Source organism: Sapajus apella, unplaced genomic scaffold, assembly GCF_009761245.1.
Source record: "Sapajus apella isolate SASKATOON/1434 unplaced genomic scaffold, GSC_monkey_1.0 scaffold7, whole genome shotgun sequence".
Taxonomy (NCBI): domain Eukaryota; kingdom Metazoa; phylum Chordata; class Mammalia; order Primates; family Cebidae; genus Sapajus; species Sapajus apella.
In genome coordinates this window covers 1,987,819-2,008,526 of record NW_022436947.1, presented here as the reverse complement: position 1 = coordinate 2,008,526, position 20,708 = coordinate 1,987,819, and the positions used below count along the sequence as shown (strand labels likewise).

Genomic DNA, 20,708 nt, shown 5'->3' with positions numbered 1-20,708 from the left:
CAGTGTCCCACAGAGCCACCTGGAGCTTCGGGTGCAGGGAACAACTTCCCTCTTAGGCCCCCTCAGGAAAATTTCTTCTCGTAGCCAAGCTTGTCAAGTGCGATATCAGGGATGCCGTGGTCCTTCTTGAACACTCCTTCTGGCCAGAAAGAATGCTGAGATACGTTGGAGAGTTTCCTCTGAAGATAAGAGTTAACAAGCCCCTGGATTCCCATCCCTGCTCAGGAGGGCCCCTTGCTGCTGGCTATGGGCTGATAGAAGCACAGGTCCACATGTGGCTTCCTCCTCCTTCCCAGTGGATAAAATGCTGGAACTCTGTCAGGCAGGACTGCCGTAATTAGAAGAGGCCTTTTTCAGCAGCTAAAGCTGACTAGGCAGATAGAGCCCGAATTTGTTTTTAGCCACCGCATGCCCCTGAGCTGACCCCTGGAGCTGTGGATACATCTCACAACCTCCCCTGGAGGTCATTCTCTCAGGCCAGTCACACACTCTTATGCAGAGGGAAGATGATGTCATCTCTATGGCCACCTTCTGCCGGCAGAGGGAATGAATGAAAACTGACATGTAGAATAAGACCACTACTGTTTTTATTTTTGGGTTTTTTTTTATATTTTAATTTTTATTTATACTTTATTTTATTCTTATTTTTTGCGACGGAGTCTCACTCTGTCGCTCAGGCTGGAGTGCAGTAGCACAATCTTGGCTCACTGCAACCTCCGCCTCCCGGGTTCAAGTGATTCTTCTGCCTCAGCTTCCTGAGTAGCTGCGATTTCAGGCACAGGCCACGACACCTGGCTAATTTTTGTGTTTTTAGTAGAGATGGGGTTTCACCATGTTGGTCAGGCTGATCTCGAACTCCTGACTTCAGGTGATCCGCCCACCTAGGCCTCCCAAAGTGCTGGGATTACAGGTGTGAGCCATTGCGCCCAGCCAAAAAGGAAGCTTGGGATCTCTTGCCTTCCTTGGGATCTCTTGCAAGTGTCCTCTGAGACAGGACAGGTTAAAGGTCTCAGAGGACACTTGCAAGAGATCCCAAGGAAGGCAGTGTGATCATCCCAAGTGAGGCAACCTGACATGAGCCTGTGAGAAAGAAACTGTGATCCACCCAGCAGTATAAATTCTCCTGGTTATTCTAGCTCTTTTGGTTCCATATATATGTTTACAGGAATCAGCTTGTCAATTTTTAAAATTTTTGTTAATTTTTCATTTTTGTGATTATATAGTAGGTGTATATATTTATGGGGTGTATGGGATATTTTGATATAGGCATGCAATGTGTAATAATCCCATCAGAGTAAATGGGGTATCCATCATCTCAAGCATTTTTCCTTTCTTTATGTTACAAACAATCCAATTATAATCTTTTGTTTTTTATTTTTATTTCTTTGCCCTGTCTTATGATGCTGATCTTTTGGTTATTTTAAAACATACAGTTAAATTATTACTGACTATAGTCACCCTGTTGTGCCATCAAATACTAGATCTTATTCATTTTTTCTATTTTTTTTTCCACCCATTAACCGTCCTCACCTCCCCTGACATCCCCTCACCATTCTTCCCAGCCTCTGGTAACCATCATTTTACTCCCTGTCTCCATGAATTCAATTGTTTTAATTGTTAGTTCCTACAAATAAGTGAGAACGTGCCAAGTTTGTCCTTCTGTGCCTGACTTATTTCATTTGACAGAATGACCTCCAGTTCTATCCATGTTGCTGCAAATGACAGGATTTTATTCTTTTTTACGGCTGAATTGTACTCCCGTTGTAGATATGCACCACATTTTCTTTATCCAGTTAATGGACACTTGTGTGCTTCCAAGTCTTGGCCGTTGTGAATAGTGCTGCAATAAACATGGGTGTGCAGATATCTCTTTGACACACTGATTTCCTTTCTTTGGGGCATATACCTAGCAGTGGGATTGCTGGATCATATGGTAGCTCCATTTTTAGTTCTTTGAGGAGCCTCCAAACTGTTCTCCATAGTGATGGTCCCAATTCACATTTGCACCAACAGTGTATGAGGGTTTCCTTTTCTCCACCTTTGAAGCATGTGTTATTGCCTATCTTTTTGATATAAGTCATTTTAACTGGGGTGAGATGATATCTCATTGTAGTTTTGATTTGCATTTCTCTGATGACCAGTGAGGTTGACCACTTTTTCATATGCCTGTTTGCCATGTGTATGTCTTCTTTTGAAAAAAAAAAAAAAAAAAAAAAAAAAAAAAAAAAAAAGAAGTCTATTCAGATCTTTTGTACATTTTTAAATAGGATTATTAGATTTTTTTCCTGTAGAGTTGTTTAAGCTCCTTATATATTCTGGTTATTTTTCCCTTGCCACATGGGCAGTTCGCAAATATTTTCTCCATATTGTGGCTTGTCTCTTCACTTTGTTGACTGCTTCCTTTGTTGTGCAGAAGCTTTTAACTTGGTGTGATCTCATTTGTTCATTTTTGCTTTGGTTTCCTGTGCTTGTGGGGTATGAATCAGGAAATCTTTGCCCAGTTCATTGTCCTGAAGATTTTCTTAAGTGTTTTCTTTTATTAATTTCATAGTTTGAGGACTCAGATTTAAGTCTTTATTCCATTTTGATTCAGTTTTTGTATATGGTGAGAGATAGGGGTCTAGTCTCCTTCTTCATATGGATATCCATTTTTCCCAGCACCATTTTTTGAAGAGACTGTTGTTTTTGCAATGTTTCTTCTCAGGACCTTTGTCAAAATGAGTTCACTGTAGATGTGTGGATTTGTCTGTGGGTTTTCTATTCCATTGGTCTGTATCTGGTTTTGTGCCAGAGCCATGCAATTTTAGTTACTATAGCTCCACTTTTGTTCATTTTGCTCAGGATGGCTTTGGCTATTCTGGGTCTTTTGTGGTTCCATCCATATTTTAGGGTTGTTTTTTCTATTTTAGTGAGAAATGTCATTCTTTTGATAGAGAGTGCATTGAATCTGTAGATTGCTTTGGGCAATACAAACATTTTAGCAATATTGATTCTTCCAATTCATGAACATGTAATATCTTTCCTTTTTTTTTTTTTTTATCTTCAATTTGTTGTATCAGTGTTGTAAGGTTTTCGTTTTAGAGATCCTTCTTTGGTAAAGTTAATTCCTACGTATTTCATTTTATTTGTAGCTATTGTAAATGGGGTTGCTTTCTTGATTTCTTTTTCAGATTGTTTGCTGTTGGCGTATAGAAATGCTACTGATTTTGTATGTTGATTTTGTATCCTGCAACTTAACTGAATTCATTTATGAGATCTAATAACTTTTTGGTGGAGTCTTTAGGTTCCTCTAAATATAAGATCATATCCTCTGCAAACAAAGATAATTTGACTTCTTCTTTTTCAATTTGGATACCTTTATTTCATTCTCTTGTCTGATTACTCTAGCTAGACTTCCAGTTCTTTGTTGAATACCAGTGGTGAAAGTGGGCATCCTTGTCACATTCCAGATCTTGGAGGAAAGGCTTTCAGTTTTTCACCATGCTGTGTGATACGAGCTGTGGGACTGTTGTAAATGACTTGTATTATGTTGATTGATGTTCCTTCTATGCTTATTTTTTAGGGATTTTATTATGAAGGGACATTGAATTTTATCAAATGCTTTGTTAGCATCAGTTGAAGTGATCATGTGGTTTTTTTCCTTCATTCCACTGATACGATGTATCACATTGATTTGTATATGTTGAGCCATCCTTGCATCCCAGTGATATATCCCACCTGGTCATGATGAATGATCTTTTAAACGTATTGTTGAATTCGGTTTGCTAGTATTTTGTTAAGGATTTCTGCATCAATGTTCATCAGGGATATTGGTCTGTAGTTTTTTGTTTTGTTTTGTTTTTTGTTTCTTTGATGTGTCTTTGTCTGGTTTTGGTATTAGGGTATGCTGGCCTCATGGAATGACTTTGGAAGTATTCTCGTCTCCTCTCTTTTTTGGAATAGTTTGAGTAGAATTAGTATTAGTTCTTCTTTAAATGTTTGATAAAATTCAGCAATGAAGCCATGGTGTTCTGGGCTTTTCTTTGCCGGGAGACTTTTTACTATGGCTTTGATTTCATGACTTTTTATTGATCTATTCAGGTTTTGGATTAATGATTCAATCTTGATACATTGTATGTGTCTAGGAATTTACTTCTTCTAGATTTCCCAATTTATTGGCATACAGTTGCTCATAGTAGCTGCTAATGATCCTTTGAGTATCAGTTGTAATGTCTCTTTTTTCATTTTTGATTGTATTTACTTGAACCTTCTTTCTTTTTTTTCTGGCTAAAGGTTTGTCAATTTTGTTTATCTTTTAAAAAAAAATTTGTTTCATTGATCTTTTGTATTGTCTTCTTCATTTCAATTTCATTTATTTCTGCTCTGATCTTTATTATTATTTTTTTTTCTTACTAACTTTGGCTTTGGTTTGCTCTTGCTTTTCTAGTTCTTTAAGATGTATCATTAGATTGTTTATTTGAAGTTTTTCTACTTTTTTGATGCAGGCACTGATAGCTATAAATCTTACTCCTAATACTGCTTTTGCTGTATCCCATTGGTTTTGGTACACTGTGTTTCCATTATCATTCACTTTCAGAAATTCAATTTCCCTCTTAATCTCTTCATTGACACATGGTCATTCAGTAGCTCTGTTTAATTTCTTTGTTGACGCAATGGTCATTCAGTAGCACTGTTTAATTTCTGTCATTCAGTAGCACTGTTTGTATACTTGGCAAAATTCCTCTTCTTATTAATTTCTAGTTTATTTTGTTGTTGTTGTTATTGTTTGTTTGTTTTTGAGACAGTCTCACTCTGTCACCCAGGCTAGAGTGCAATGGCATTATTTTGGCTCCCTGCAACCTCTGCCTCTCGGATTCAAGCAATTCTCATGCCTTAGCCACCCAAGTAACTGGGATTACAGGCGTGCACCAACACACCCAGCTATCAACTATTTTTTCTTTTCTTTTCTTTTTCTTTTTTCAGTGGAGACACAGTTTTACCATCTTGGCCAGGCTGGTCTCAAACTCCTCAGGGGCTCTGCCTGCCTCTGCCAAAGTGTTGGGATACAGACATGAGAGAGATACACTTTTGTGTATCTATTGTAAGTTTTTAGATTTGAGGTTATTCTAAGGCTTGCAAATAATCTTATAACCCGTTATTTTAAACTGATGACAACTTAACACTGATTGCATAAACAAACTAACCAAAATAAAACTAAAAAAACTCTACGCTTTAATGTCATCTCCCCACTTTTTGACTTTTTCTTGTTTCTATCTTACTGTACTGTGTCTTAAAAAGTTATCGTAGTTATTATTTTCAATTGGTTCATCTTTTCATCTTTCTACTTAAGATATGAGTAGTTTATATAACACAACTAGAGTACTGTAATAAGCTTGTTAAGTTTTGAAGAACCGACATAACAATATTGAATTTTCTAAACTATGAATGTGGAACCTTTAATTATTTGGGTCTTTTAAATTTGTCTTAGCAATATTTTGTAGTTCCAGACTAGCGATCTTTTGTACATCCTTAGTCAAATGTGTTTCTAGGTATTTAATAGTTTTACTGTTATTATAAGTTGTATTTTCAAAGTTTCATTTTCCACAGCTTGTTGCCCCTATGTAGAAATAAATTTTTTGTGTATTAAGTTTGTATCCAACAATCTTTTTAAGCTCAATATTAAATCTAAAAGATTATTTATAGATATTTCTCAAATTTTCTGTTATACACTCATGTCACATACAAATAGTTTTACTTCTTCCATTCCAATTTTTTAATATTTCTTTTATTTTTTATTTTAAAATTTACATCATAGTATTATACTTTACCCCTTCTTTCCAACTTTATTTTAGGTTCAGTGGGTATATGCATAGGTTTGTTATGTGTGTAGATTGCATGTTGCTAAGGTTTGATGTACAGATTATTTTGTCACCAAGGTAATAAGCATAGTACTAGGACAGTCATTTTTCCATCCTCACCCTCCATTCTCAAGTAGACCCCAGTGTCCATTATTCCCTTCTTTGTGTCCATGTGTTCTCAGTGTTTAGCTCCCACTTGTAAGTGAAAAAATGTGGTATTTGGTTTTTTGTTCCTGTATTAATTCACTTAGGATAATGGCCTCCAGCTTCGTCCATGTTGCAGAAAAGGACATGATCTTGTGCTTTTTCATGACTGCATAGTATGTCATGGTATATCTGTACTACATTTTCTTTTTTTTTTTTTTTTTATTGTACTTTAGGTTCTGGGGTACATGTGCAGATCATGCAGGATTGTTGTATAGATACATACATGGCAAGGTGGTTTGCAGCTTCCATCTCCCCATCACCTATATCTGGCATTTCTCCCCTTGTTATCCTTCCCCACCCTTCCCACCCCCTGCTGTCCCTCCCCTACCCCCCATCAGACCCCAGTGTGTGATGCTCCCCTCCCTGTGTCCATGTGTTCTCATTATTCAACACCCGCCTATGAGTGAGAACGTGCAGTGTTTAATTTTCTGTTCTTATGTCATTTTGCTGAGAATGATGGTTTCCAGATTCATCCATGTCCTTACAAAGGACACTAACTCAGTGGTTTTTTTATGGCTGCGTGGTATTCCGTGGTGTATATGTGCCACACTTTCCTTGTCCAGTCTATCATTGATGGGCATTTGGGTTGGTTTCAGGTCTTTGCTATTGTAAACAGTGCTGCAATGAATATACGTATGCATGTGTCTTTATAATAGAATGATTTATAATCCTTTGGGTATATACCCAGTAATGAGATTGCTGGGTCAAATGGTGTTTCTATTTCTAGATCTTTGAGGAATCGCCACACTGTCTTCCACATGGTTGAACTAATTTACACTCCCACCAACAGTTTAAAAGTGTTCCTATTTCTCCACCTCCTCTCCAGCATCTGTTGTCTCCAGATTTTTTAATGATCGCCATTCTAACTGGTATGAGATGGTACCTCAGTGTGGTTTTGATTTGCATTTCTCTAATGACCAGTGATGATGAGCATTTTTTCATGTTTGTTGGCCACAAATATGTCTTCTTTTGAAAAGTGTCTGTTCATATCCTTCATCCACTTTTGAATGGGTTTGTTTGTTTTTTTCTTGTAAATCTGTTTTAGTTATTTGTAGATTCTAGATGTTAGCCTTTTGTCAGATGTGTAGATTGCAAAAATTTTTTCCCATTCTCTTGGTTGTTGGTTCACTCTAATGATTGTTTCTTTTGCTGTTCAGAAGCTCTGGAGTTTAATTAGATCTCATTTGTCTATTTTGGCTTTTGTTACCATCACTTTTGGTGTTTTAGTCATGAAGTCCTTGCCTATGCCTATGTCCTGAATGGTTTTGCCTAGGTTTTCTTCTAGGGTTTTTATGGTGTTAGTTCTTACAAATTTTATTTACTTTTCTTGCCTTATTGACCTCTCTATGATGTTAGACAGAAGTATAACAATGGACATACTTGTCTTGTTTCCAGCCTCAGAAAGTGTTAACTATTTCACCATCGCGTGTAATGTTAACTGCAGGTGTTTTTGTAAATATCATTTTTACGTGAAGGAAGTCTCCTTCTATTCATAGTTCACTGAAAGTTATTATCATGAATGGGTGTCAGTTTTTATCCATTTTTTCTGCATCTGTTGAGAGTATATTTGTTTTTCTCTTTTATTCTGTTAATGCAACAAATTACACTGATTTTCAAAGTTACATTCTTGGAATAAGTCCCACTTGGTCTTGATGAATTATTCTTGTAATATATCAGAGTTATATTAGCTAATATTTTGTTTAGGACTTTTGTGTCTATGTTCATGAGTGATATTGGCCTATACTTTTTCTTTCTTGTAAGTCTTTATCTGGTTTGGGGCTCAGTTTATGCTGGCTTATGAGATGATCCAGATTAATAAGTCGTGACTCTGTGCAAATTAATATTCTCAGCTGTGATTTCTGCAAATCAGTAGTTCATTATGAAAATAACAAATAAAATGCTCAATTGGACTCGGGTAAGTGTAGAAACCTGTAGGTCTCTATTTGATTCCAGATTAATAGAGTTTTATTTGTCTTCAGTGTTCTGTCGGCCATGAAACCACCAAGCTCGAATTACTTACCAACCCGTTGCTTCCCCTCCTTCCCAGTAAGAATGTCCTTGGAAATCACAAAATGTTTTGCTCACCACATCTATAGATCTCTCTATGGGGAAAAAAAAAGAATGAGTGTGACACTACTTATCAGTGAACTTGCTCCTAAGATCACTTTTTAAACAATCTTTTTTAAATGGGAGTAAGCTGTTATCTGCACAAAGCCCTTGGGGCCAAGTCCAGTCAATGGGGCCTCCCTCAGGAGATATTCTCTAAGCTGTGTTCATGAAGGTGAATAGGAGTTAGCAGGCAGAGGAGAAAGGGGGTTGGAGAGGGACCTAGAGTTTTAGAGAAAAAGAAAAACAGCTCATGAGAGTCCTTCTCATGATCAAGGGTCTAATGGAATGATATAACGTCATCTCAACACCACATGCCAAGGACTATCCTGAATGCTGTAAACATATTAACTGCAATCATCATTCTGATTGCTCAGTCCAAAACTCTTGGAGTCATCCTTGATTCCCAACTTTCTCTCTCCCACCTCATGTCCAATCCATCAGGGAATCCTGCTGACTCCACCTTCAAAGTATGCCAAGCTGATCATTTCTCCCCATATCTGTGTCCAGCTCTCTGGCCTGAGCCTCCATCCCTGGTCTCATCTGGCCACTGTGCTTCCTTCTGATGTCTCTCCTTGTATCCTGGCTCCTCACCGTTGACTCTCAACACCAAAGCAGTGATATTCCTTAAAACAGAAGTCAGCTCAAGATATGTCTCTGTTCAAAACTCTGCTGTGACTTCCTGTGTGATGTGGAGTAAAAATTCTGCCAAAGTTCTGGAGCCCCTACATACACAGGCCCCTGTGCCCTCTCTGACCTGCCTCCATCCCTCCCCTTCAGCCACACCACATCCTTGAGGGTCCTCGCATACATGATGCCTTTGCTGCAGTGGTTCCCATGACCCCCAAACCCCCAGCTTCTTCAAGGCTTTGCTCAAATCTCACCTATGCAGGAGCCCAGTGCCAAGTGACTGATTTAATACCATGCCTCGACCCATCCCACTGTACCATCCCGTGTATTTCTCCTGCTTATTGTCCACTTTCTTCCATTAGCATGCAAGCTCTGTGAGGACAGGGAGCTTCATTTTGTTCACAGATGTATCTTCAGCACCTAAATCAGGGCCTAGCACATACCAGGCACTGAATAAATATTTGTGAAGTGAGTGAAGCCTCACAACTACCCTAAGAGGTCCATAGTGTCATTATCCCCATTTTACATATTGAGAACCTGTAGAGAGGTCAAACCAGAGAGGTCAGCTCTCAAAGTCACATGGAGCCAAGATTTGAACCCAGGTGTCTGACCTTAGAGGCAATGTTCTTACCATTGCATTATCCTGCCAAGCCCAGAGTAGCAAATGCAACCCAAGCTTCCAGAAAGCCCTGTAACTTCAGACCATATACAGGATTGGGAAATTAAGGAACTCCTTCACGCTTTGTGTTCAGAAAGGGGTGGGGAACTGGTCAGCCCGTACCAGACCTCATAAACCAAGTAGGGAGTTTGCACGAGGATAGGACTAGATTTGTGCTTGAGAAAGATCCCACCAACTACAGGGTGGAGTACGGATGGGTGTGACAAGGCTGCGGGCAGGGAATCAGTTAGGGGCTGAGATAATGGTGACCTCAGCCAGGGTGGTGGCTGTGGTGATGGAGAGAGATGGCCAATCAAAGAGAGATTTAGTAGTCGTGACTGATAGGATTTTAGTTGAGAGAGAGAACAACTCCCAGGTTTGGGGTTTGGGTTAGTTTCAGTTTTTCAAACTTTCTTGACGAAGTTCTACCATAAAAAACACATTCACATTTTGACACAGAATACACACACACACGTACACATACACACACATACGTACACATTCACACACATACATACACATGCACACATACACATATCCACACATGCATACACACATACACAAACATACCCACATACATACACACACATACACACACACATATACATATACACACATACACACATACCTAAACACACACACATACACATGCACACATATCCTTATACACACATACACACACACACATCCAGACACATACACACATCCAGACACACACATACATATACACACATACACACGTAGCTATACACACGTACATACACATGCACACACACATCCATATATACACATACACACACACACATACATATACACACATACATACACACACACACATCTTGAACAAGTTCAACAACCACAAAATACTTCCCCTGTTGTTAAATGCTCCTCTGGGTTTTCTAATCTGTCTATCGCTTACCTCTTTCTCTTCTCTTTTTAAATGCTGGTTGCCACTCACGGCATTGATTTCATGACTGGTCCTGGCCTGCAGCCTAGAAGCCCCTGACCAGAGAGTGATTGGAGGCTTGGGACACAGCCAGACTGACAGACAGGAGCCTAGAAAACTGTGTCCCTTGACCTCCTTTCTGCAGTCCCTTTCCTGCAGGACATGCATAGTCTGGCTCCCATTGCACTTGCCAGTCTTGTTACTCGTTGAATTAGTCCATTTTCACGCTGCTGATAAAGACATACCCAAGACTAGACAATTTACAAAAGAAAGAAGTTTAATGGACTCACAGTATCACTTGGCTGGGGAGGCCTCCCAAACATGGCAGAAAGTGAAAGGCATGTCTCACATGGCAGCAGACAAGAGAAGAGAACTTGTGCAGGGAAACTCCCCTTTATAAAATCATCAGATATTGTGAGACTTATTCACTACCATGAGAGCAGCATAGGAAACCCATCCCCATGATTCAGTTACCTCCCACCAGGCCACTCCCACCACATATAGGAATTGTGGGAGCTACAATTCAAAATGAGATTTGGGTGGGAACACAGCCAAACCATATCACTTATTCCTTTGAGGAAAATCCTTTGTCCCTTTCAAGACATCTCTCAGTAAATCTAATCAATAAACTTATGTAGATAGGGAGGAGGTGAGGAGGGGGCATGGAAGCTATTGTTTAATAGTCACAGAGTTTCACTTTTGCAAGATGAAGAAAGTTCTATGGAGGAATGCTGGTGATAAGAGCACACCATGTGAGTGTACTTAATACCACCCAACTGTACTCTTAAAAATGGTTAAGATGATCACCGGGAACGGTGGCTCACACCTGTAATCCCAGCACTTTGGGAGGCTGAGGCGGGCAGATCAGGAGGTGAGGAGATAGAGACCATCCTGGCTAACATAGTGAAACCCCATCTCTACTAAAAATACAAAAAAATTAGCCAGGCATAGTGGCACGCATTGTAGTCCCAGCTACTCAGGAGGCTGAGGCAGGAGAATAGCTTGAACCCAGGAGGCAGAGGTTGCAGTGAGCCAAGATCTCACCACTGCATTCCAGCCTGGGTGACAGAGTAAGACCCTGTCTCAAAAAAAAAAAAATGGTTAAGATGGTGAATTTTATGTTATGCGTATTTTGCCACAATTTTTTATATCAATGTGTAGGCAGACTAATAGAAAAAAAAAAGTGTCTGGATTGATGTTCTGGACATGAAGTCTTAGGATTGAAAGAGTTGTTGGAAAGCTTTGAGCAAACCCCTCTGCATGCTCAAGCCTTGGGTACAGGATTTCCAAGAAGTGGAACAGTCTCCAGGAGTGTGGAGCTCATCGCTCAAGGCAGGTTATCTTATCTTTGAATAATTTTGCCTGTTGACTATTGGGATAGTTCTTCAGATGAGCTGAAAATTTCCCCATAGCTTCCTCTGTTAAACCCAGTTTCACTTCTGAGGGTCACAAAAACAACCTAAATTTCCTCTTCCATGCAGTATGCATTCAATAAATATTTATTGAGCACATACCTAAGTACCACTATCTGATCTTCTAAATTTTCTCTTTTCCAGTTAAAAACTCCAAAATCTGACAACTATTTCATATATGACATGATTCAATGTCTCTTCACCTTCTGACTGCTCTTTTGAAATGATCAATATCCTCTTATCGTGGGGCATCTAGAAATGAAAAGAGGCCAGGTACAGTGGCTCATCCCTGTAATCCCAGCACTTTGGGAGACCAAGGTGGGAGGGTTGCTTGAGGCCAGGAGTTCAAGACCAGCCTGGTCAACATAGTGAGACACCATTTATTTTCTTTTTTTTTTTTTTGAGATGGAGTCTCGCCCTGTCACCCGGGCTAGAGTGCAGTGGCATAATCTTGGCTCACTGCAACCTCTGCCTTCTGGGTTCAAGTGATTCTTCTGCCTCAGCCTCCAGAGTAGCTGGGATTACAGGTGCCTGCCACCATGCCCAGCTAATATTTTGTATTTTTAGTAGAGACAGAGTTTCACTATGTTGGCCAGGCCAGCCTTGAACTCCTGACCTTGTGATCCACCCACCTCAGCCTCCCAAATTGCTGGGATTACAGGCATGACCCCCCATGCCCAGTCTCCAAAAAGCTTAAAAATTAGTTGGACATGGTGGTATGTGCCTCTAGTCCCAACCACCCTCCTGAGAGTCAGGATTGCTTGAGCCCAAAAGTTAGGGGTTCCAATGAGCCATGACCATACCATGGCACTACCGCCTGGGTGACAGAGCAAGACCCTGTTTTAAAAAATAAAATAAAATAAAATGTTTTCAGAAATAAAAATATTACAATAACCAATAGCTCCAAATGACTTCGTCAAAAATGGAGGATTCTAATGGGATTTCCAGGCCCACAGGAGGACAGTGCCATGGCAGGCTGGTGAGAAAGATACTTGAAGGCCATGCTGACATATCATAAGGAGGGCTAAATTTGTCTTTCAGGTGCAAGGCAAAAAATAGCATACATTCACCCTTAAGTCTTAAGGATAGATACAAGATTCAGTCTTAGCTCTAATTTATTCTGTCTCATCAGAACCACATAAACCATCACCCCACTTTCATTGGAGCTCAACGCTTTATTCCATGTAGTGCAGCACAGGACTGCATCTTGCTACTACAAAAATACATATAATGTATGATTTCCTCCTTCAACTCTGGAACCTAAACAAATGGAATGTGTTCCCCCAATTCCGTAAAACCATAATTCTGTTGAGTGGCCCTGGCACTCCTAAAGAATTTCTTTCTAAATATAGAGAGGTATTCCTCTGCAGAAAAAATATCCCAGCATCTTGGTTCTAATATATAATTAACTCCCCTCTAGATACTTTGCAGTTACATTTTATGGCTTATTTTGAGTGTTCATATTTTATCAGAAAATTATAATTTTCCTCTAAATAGGAGTTTTTACAAGGCTTTTGAATTCTGATGACTGGCTTCATGTTTCAGCTATAATTAAAACAGTGAAAAGAAATAGCATCACTATGTATCACACGTGGTTCTGAGACTGCTTGGTCACCCAACCCCCTGTCTCCCGGTGCCCTGCAACCTACAGGCAGGGGACACTCTGCCCAATGGTGGGGGCTCCATTTTTCACCGCTTAGTGGGACAACCGGTTTTAGAAAGAAACAGAATGGCCTGGGAAGAAGGGATGAGGAAACCGAAGTTCTCACCTCGGAGAAGTCTCCCAACCATGTTCCCCACCCATGTCCCTCTTTACCCTATTTTCCCTCCAGGAAAATATACTTCCTCCAAGAAATACACTTTCTCTCCAGGAAAATTCACTTTCCATCTAGTTGTTAGCTTATGAGTTTACTCTCTGCCTCCCCTCTAGACCGCCTACTCCATGAGGGTCAAAGCAAAGTCTTTTTCCTTCAACGTGGTATAGACAACTTCTTGAACCCTGTATGAGTTTACTAGGCTACTATACCAGCCAACCATAGACTGGGGGTTTAAACAATAGAAATTGATTTTCCCACAGTGCTGGAGACCGGAAGCCTGAAGTCAAAGTGTCAGCAGTGTTGGTTTCTCCTGAGGCCTCTCTTTGGCTTGTATATGGCTGTCTTCTGCCTATATCCTCACATGGTCTTCCTTCTATGTGTGTCTGTGTCCTAATCTCCTCTTCCAAAAAGTACACCAGTCATCTTGGATTAGGGCCCACCCTAATGACCTTATTTTACCTTAATTACCTCTTTTTTTGAGATGGATTCTCGCTCTGTCGTCCAGGCTGGAGTGCGGTGGCACAATCTCAGGTCACTGCAACCTCTGCCTCCCAGGTTTGAGCAATTCTTCCAGCCTAAGCCTCCCAAGTAGCTGGGATTACAGGTGCGCGACAGCACGCCTGGCTAATTTTTGTATTTTTAGTAGAGGGGTTTTGCCATGTTGGCCAGACTGGTCTCGAACTCCTGACCTTAGGTGATCTGCTTGCCTCAGCCTCCCAAAGTGCTAGGATTACAGGCGTGAGCCATCGCGCCCAGCCTTAATTATCTCTTTAAAGATCATATCTCCAAATCAGCCATCCCTCAGTATCTTGTGGGATTGGTTCCAGGACCCGCCCTTGCTCAGGACACCAGAATCTGTGGATGCTTAAGTTTCTGATATAAAATGGCATAGTATTTGCATATAACCTGTGCACATCCTTCTCTATGCTTTAAATCAGCTCTAGATTACTTATAATACCTAATACAATGCCTATGCATCACTTCATTTACATGGATTCAGTGTAGTTCTCTGTACAGGGGAACTTCAAGTTTTGCTTTTCAGAGCTTGGTGGAATTTTTTCTGCATATTTTTGATCCATGACTGGTTGAATCCACAGATGCAGATCGCCCAGATATAGAAGGTCGACTGCACAGTCACGTTCTGAGGTTCTTGGGGTCAGGATTTAAACCTATGAAGTTTGGGGTTGGGGAGCCCAATTCAGCCCATAACACAATGTTAGGCTGTCAACTGATGTTTGCTGACTGAGAAAAGAATGGATGACCGATAGAACATTATGGCAGGCATGCTCTTGGAAGCAGCTCTCCTGACACACGCTTCTGAAGGCCTCTCCTTTTTCCCCCTTCCCCCTCCCTCCACTCATACAGCAAGCGCCCAGACGAGTGAGTCTCTCAACTCCGGACACATCCTAACCAATTCAGTCACACAAAACCCTGTGCCACGAAGTTCAGACATGAAATTAATTCCCAGGAAAGGCTAGGCCATCTCCAGGAAGCCTGCCGTGTTTATCTGCAGAGAATCCCCGCTCAGTAGGAGGACTGCAGAACACACACACAGAAGTCATTGGATTGTCTTTACGACGGTGACCGCATCATAGTGGTGTGCAACTGAGCTTCCAGAGCTTGCCCGTTTGCTCCCTCTGGGCTCTGGCTATGGATTTTCCTATCATGGCCTGCAAGCCTTTCTATTCTTCCTCTGTATCCTTGCAAGAGAAACCTCCTAACTTGTTGGTCATTGATGTACTTTAACCAGGGTGTTTGTCATGGACCTGTATTGCCACCAAGGTGGCTTTGGCTCCAAGTCCTAACCCTCTGCTTGCTACTTCCCAACAGGCATCGGGTTTGGAGTTCAAGTCTGTAGCCGACAGTGTTCTGTTTTTACGTGACAAAAGGTGGGAAGAGGTCAGAGGTGCCCTGATGTCTGTTTTCAGTCCTGAAAAGCTGAACGAGGTAAGACATGAGGAATTCAAACTTTCTTCTCTTATGGAGCAGGTGTCTTCTCTCCAAATAGTGATGGAGAGCCAGTTCATGTTGCATCACTTGCCCAGGTGACACATCAAAAGGCCTTGCCCACTGCGACCTTCAGGCCTCTCTATTAAAGCACCGGACACTGTGCTGAGTGTCTTTCGTTTCTCCAGCCTCCCACATCCCCCGGTTGCCATAAATGAATTGCGAATCAACAAGTACACAGGGCATTCGTCTGTGTCCAGAAACAGAGCTGGAGGTGCTTTGGGGACCCCAGGAGAAAACTGTAACAGTGTCTGGCAGATTTTCATGTATAATGGATTACCTGGGGATCTGTCTGCAATGTAGACTTTGATTCAATAGGGCCAGGGTGGCCTGAGAATCTGCATTTACAACACCCTGCCAGATAATTTCATTGTTTCCAGACAATGAACCACACTTTACGTAGCAAGAAACTAGAGAACAGCATGAAACAAAGGTGGGCTACCAATCGAGTCTTAAATAGGGAGGTGATGGCAGAGAATGACTGAGGAGGAGTGGGCGATCATGGCAGACAGGAACACCCAAGTTCACCTCTAGGCCAAGTTCAAGGGAAGGGCAGGCTCCGCAAGATGCTGCCAGCTCTCTAAGGTCCTGGACACTCTCCTTTCCCTACTCAATGACTCGCTCTTCTCTGTCAGCTGTGCACCCAAAACCTGGTGTTTGTATGGCCTCCAGACCAGTTTCTCACAACCAGATCCTGACTGCTGTGTCTCGTATCTCAGCCTGACAGTCCCCTCCATTGCTGGTCTGCCTTTGGTGTTTGCTGGGAGAGAGAACTTGAGCCCTTCTGATGTGAAGTGATTAGGGGGCTTCTTCAGTTCCAGTCCAGGTACACAGACATCTCTAGAGCAAGGGAGCTTCCAAAGCTTGGCTGGGGTGCCCTGAGCTTCTGCCATTCACCCTGCCTGGATGTTCCAGAGTAGCCTGTCTTCAGTTCAATAAATGAAAGCTACTTTTAGCTTAAGCTCAAGATGCTCACCCATATGGTCCTGATTGAATTCCTATAAATCTTCCGAAGTCCCCCAGAAGAGGAGGGGGTTCCACACCTCATAGTATCCGATTAGACTCACTCAGAAACTAGTGATCCCTCCTGTTTCCAATGAGGTTTTGATTGGCATTTCCATGGGTGGCCGTTGGTGTTTGGGGGCAGAGCCTGTCTCTGTTTGCAGCTGCAGCTCATGCTCACACAGCTCCATCAGGTTCCAAGGGTTGCGTATTTAGACTAACACACTGCCTCTTCACCACATTCCTGCAAAATAAATACTATCAACCTTATTATTACAATCTCATTTTGCAGAGGAGGAAACTAGGCACAGAGAGATTAAGTAGCGGGCTCCAAGTCTCGTAGCTAGTAAGCAGCAGAGCCAAAATTAGAATCCAGCTCCAGTGCACTCTTCGCGTCTGTCTCACTGCTTGTTACCTACATGTGATTTTCCAGTGGTGCTCAGAGGCCACCTAGGACTGTCTGGAGGGTGCAGGAAAGGGAAGTGTAGCAAATGGGGCCTCGGTGGAAAGCTGGGGGTGGGTCAGAAGCAACACTTCTCTATTTTCTGCCTAAGTTTGGAACCAACTGAGGTATGGAAACAGGTTTTAGGCAAAGGAAATATAATTTTCTCTTTTATTACTGGTAAAGCAGTTTGAAAAATAGAGCCCACATCTGATCACATGGGCTTGCTATGCTAATACTTCACCAGAATGGGACCATTGCAGGAGGGTAGCAGATGCCATCGGGGCTAGCCCATGGCCCACACATGCTCAGTTCCTTCCTCCCAGACTGGCTCTGATACGGCCTAGACAGCAGGAGACGGACAGTGACTCAGATGCAGTCTTCAGCAACTGCGGCCCGCTGGGATCACCTGGGGCAGGCTTTGAAAACTGTTGCTGCCTGGGTCCCACACCTGGAAATTCTGATTCAGTTGGTTTGCTCTGGGATGCAGCCTGGGTTTGAGGACCTTTCTTCAGGCTCCCCAGGTGACTGTATGTAAAGCCAGTATTGGGAACCACCGCCAGTAGAAGTTCGCCACAAGGACACGCGAGGAGGGGGGCACCTGCCTCCGCTGCGGCAATGAGCTCTGCTCACATGGATCTGTGTTATCTATTGAGGTTTCACGGGAGAATGTGAAGGAAGGGGCTGCTTCCTAAAGTTAGAAACCACTGCTCTACACCATCCAGACAAGCTGCATGGAGTGGGCCCTTTATCACATCCAGCCACTAAAAAGTTGAGTTAGCCAAGAGAAGCCCAGGGGAAGAAAAGAAAAGTCGACGATCCTGTGGCCGGTGTCACTAGTGTGTATATGTCTTTATTCAAAAGCAATGGCTTCCCAGCACTGTAGACATAGAAAGAACCTCATGTGTGAAAAAGAAATTGGTCAAGAGTATCTGAGAAAAGAAGAAAAGAGAAAGAAAGAAAAGTAAGCAAGGAAAGGAAACTAAGGTTTAGCAGTCCTGGGCTATGGTTCTTTGATAGGGGATTTTATCATGGTCTAGCTTCCTTTAACCTCTTATAGGGGATACTCCAGAAAGTGATTCACTGTCATTTCCCAAGCAAATTCAGTGCTCTTGGGGTTCAGTCTTCTCCCTCTAGTCCAGAAATCAAATGCATAGTGCCTGAATTAATTGCAGAAAATAGAGTTCCTCAAGATATCCACAGCATTAAGATGCCGAGAGAAGCCAGACGTGGTGGCTCACGCCTGTAATCCCAGCACTTTGGGAGGCAGAGGTGGGAGGACCACCTGAGGTCAGCAGTTTGAGACTACCCTGACCATCGTGGTGAAACCCTGTCTTTACTAAAACTACAAAAAGTAGCTGGGAATGGTTGCACATACCTGTAACCCCAGCTACTCAGGAGGCAGAGGCAGGAGAATCACTTGAACCCAGGAGGCAGAGGTTGCAGTCAGCCAAGATCACACCATTGCACTCCAGCCCTCATCAAAAAAAAAAAAAAAAAAAAAAAAAACAGATGCCAAGAGGTAAGAGAGAGAGTTCATAGACCCCATTATTTACCATACACTATCAATAAACTTGAAATTCCATTGAAAGGTATTTTTTTCTACTCCATATAGTTCAATTTAGGTTCTTGGGTTTCCATTTGAAAGAATTCCATCCCAGAGGCAGGAGTAGTTAACTTTTTCCCCACCTCTGGGGATTTTAGACCTGGCAAGTTGAAATTTACTGGGAGGCCCCTAAGAAGAACCTTCAAGACGAAGATGGCAGTGCAGATGGAGCTCAGGTAGGAGGGGAGAGAAAGATGGTCTTCAAAACACAGACACGTGCAGCATATGTGTTAGATATGGTTCTGGGGAGAACCATACTTAAGGGAGGAGCAGAGGAGAAACCTATAAAGAAGACTCAGGAAGAGCAGCCTGAAATGGAAACCAGCAGAATGTGGAAGGGGAAAGCATTTCAAAGAGGAAGGAGCAGCCAGAGGTGTGAAATGCTGCTCACATGGAAAGAAACACAAGGACAAAAAAGTGCACAGCAAAGATAATATTTCTGAAATGTGAAACCAATGTGTGTCTGTTTCATGTTCCATAGATCGTGTTCCCTGTCATTTTCCTTCACCCATGGAATCACTGGCACCCACTGCTCCTGATGGTGCCTCCAAGTAAGATAGTAGATGCCATCGGGAACAAGGAAGTAGTTGCTCAATTTTGAACTGTACGTTAGCAAGCTTTATTACGAGGGGAAAGAGTTTTCCAAATCCAAAAGCAGCTTCCCTTTGCATATGAAGAGCAGGGGGTTTGAAGCTCTAAGCCAGATGCAGGAAATGACAAGGGGGGCTGCCTCTAGGCTGTGGAAGATGGGTGGAGGGGACAAAATGAGGAGTGTCCTATCTTCGTCCCCAAAACCTCCTGGTTTCTGGATGCTTCCTCAACCTTTAATCTCCCAGCTGCCTTTGTTCGCTAGGTCACTGGTTCTCAAACCTTGTGGGACCAAGGGCTACATGAGAATCACCCAGGACCCTTGATAAAATTACGTAATTCCAGCCACCGCAAGATTTAGAGAATCAGAATTTCTAACGGTAACTGAGAATTCACGTCACGAGGTCCCTAGGGAGACTCCGCTGAGAGCCAGAGTGGAAAGCCTTGGTGCTGTGAGTGTTCCTGCTGGTCCCCTCCCCGACCGTCTCAGACTGACTGCATCTCCAGGCTCGAAGGACCTGGCCACAGAACCCCCGCCTCCTCCCTGCTTTCTTTTTCTCTGTGGAACTATCACCAGCTACATCTCATTTTGTTCACCTGTTTATTGTATGTCTCCTTCTGCTAGGTGGATGCTTCAGGAGGACAAAGTCTTTTTTCTTATGTTCTTTATTGTTAACTGCACACACTAGGTACATAATAGACATTCGGGAACAATTAATGAATGGATGGATGAAGAATCGAAGAACCAAGAAGCTTGCTACCTATTCTACCTAAGGATGCATGATGAAACTAAGCTAAAAAAAAATTAAACGAAAATAATTTTATCAAGAAAAAATTAAGTAAGAGGATATAGCAAGCTGGCTTTTCCTTTAGAGAGCCACAGATATATATACACATTCACAAAGTCACAGACACAAAGAGGAAAATGAGTCATAGAGACAAAAGATAGCTCAGAACTCTGAGCCACAGATAATCAGCTGTGGGTACCTGAGTCAGTTTTCCTGGAAATAGCTTTGAAATACCAGCATCTCTATTCCTTTCTGAATTTGTAAGTAGCCTTTAGACTTTCATTATCAAACATCAGAGTTTATTCTTGAAATAAAGGTTTGTTTTCCCTTGGAATTCCGAGGCTTTCTCCTTTAGAACCTTGGCAGCCTAAGTCCCTCTCTACCTGAGGCCTTAATTATGGTTAATATTTGAAAGCTCTGGATGGTGTGGTCTTCATTTATGTGGATATTAGGTTGTCTCAGTCAACAACGCATGAAAGTTGCTTTAAAATCAGCCTCATATCATGAAGCCATATTTGTATTTAAAATAAAATTGGTTTTTTGTCTTATGTCATACCAGGGATAATATACAGAGACAGAGAACCAGGGAAAAAGTGATGGATGCATGCCCAAGTCAGGAAAAAGAGAATATTGGAATCATAGTTTATGACAGGCAAGTTATT

The 20,708-nt window shown here is 41.9% G+C and overlaps 1 protein-coding gene across 3 annotated transcripts in view; it reads left to right on the top strand.

Annotated features, from left to right (window-relative positions):
• TBXAS1 (thromboxane A synthase 1) overlaps positions 1-20,708 on the top strand; it is a 179,599-nt gene that overhangs the window by 80,822 nt on the left and 78,069 nt on the right. For all 3 annotated transcript variants that reach the window (XM_032275635.1, XM_032275637.1, XM_032275636.1), the window contains exon 5: positions 15,444-15,560. In XM_032275635.1, the coding sequence (XP_032131526.1) occupies positions 15,444-15,560 (117 nt within the window). The remainder of the gene's footprint in view (positions 1-15,443; positions 15,561-20,708) is intronic.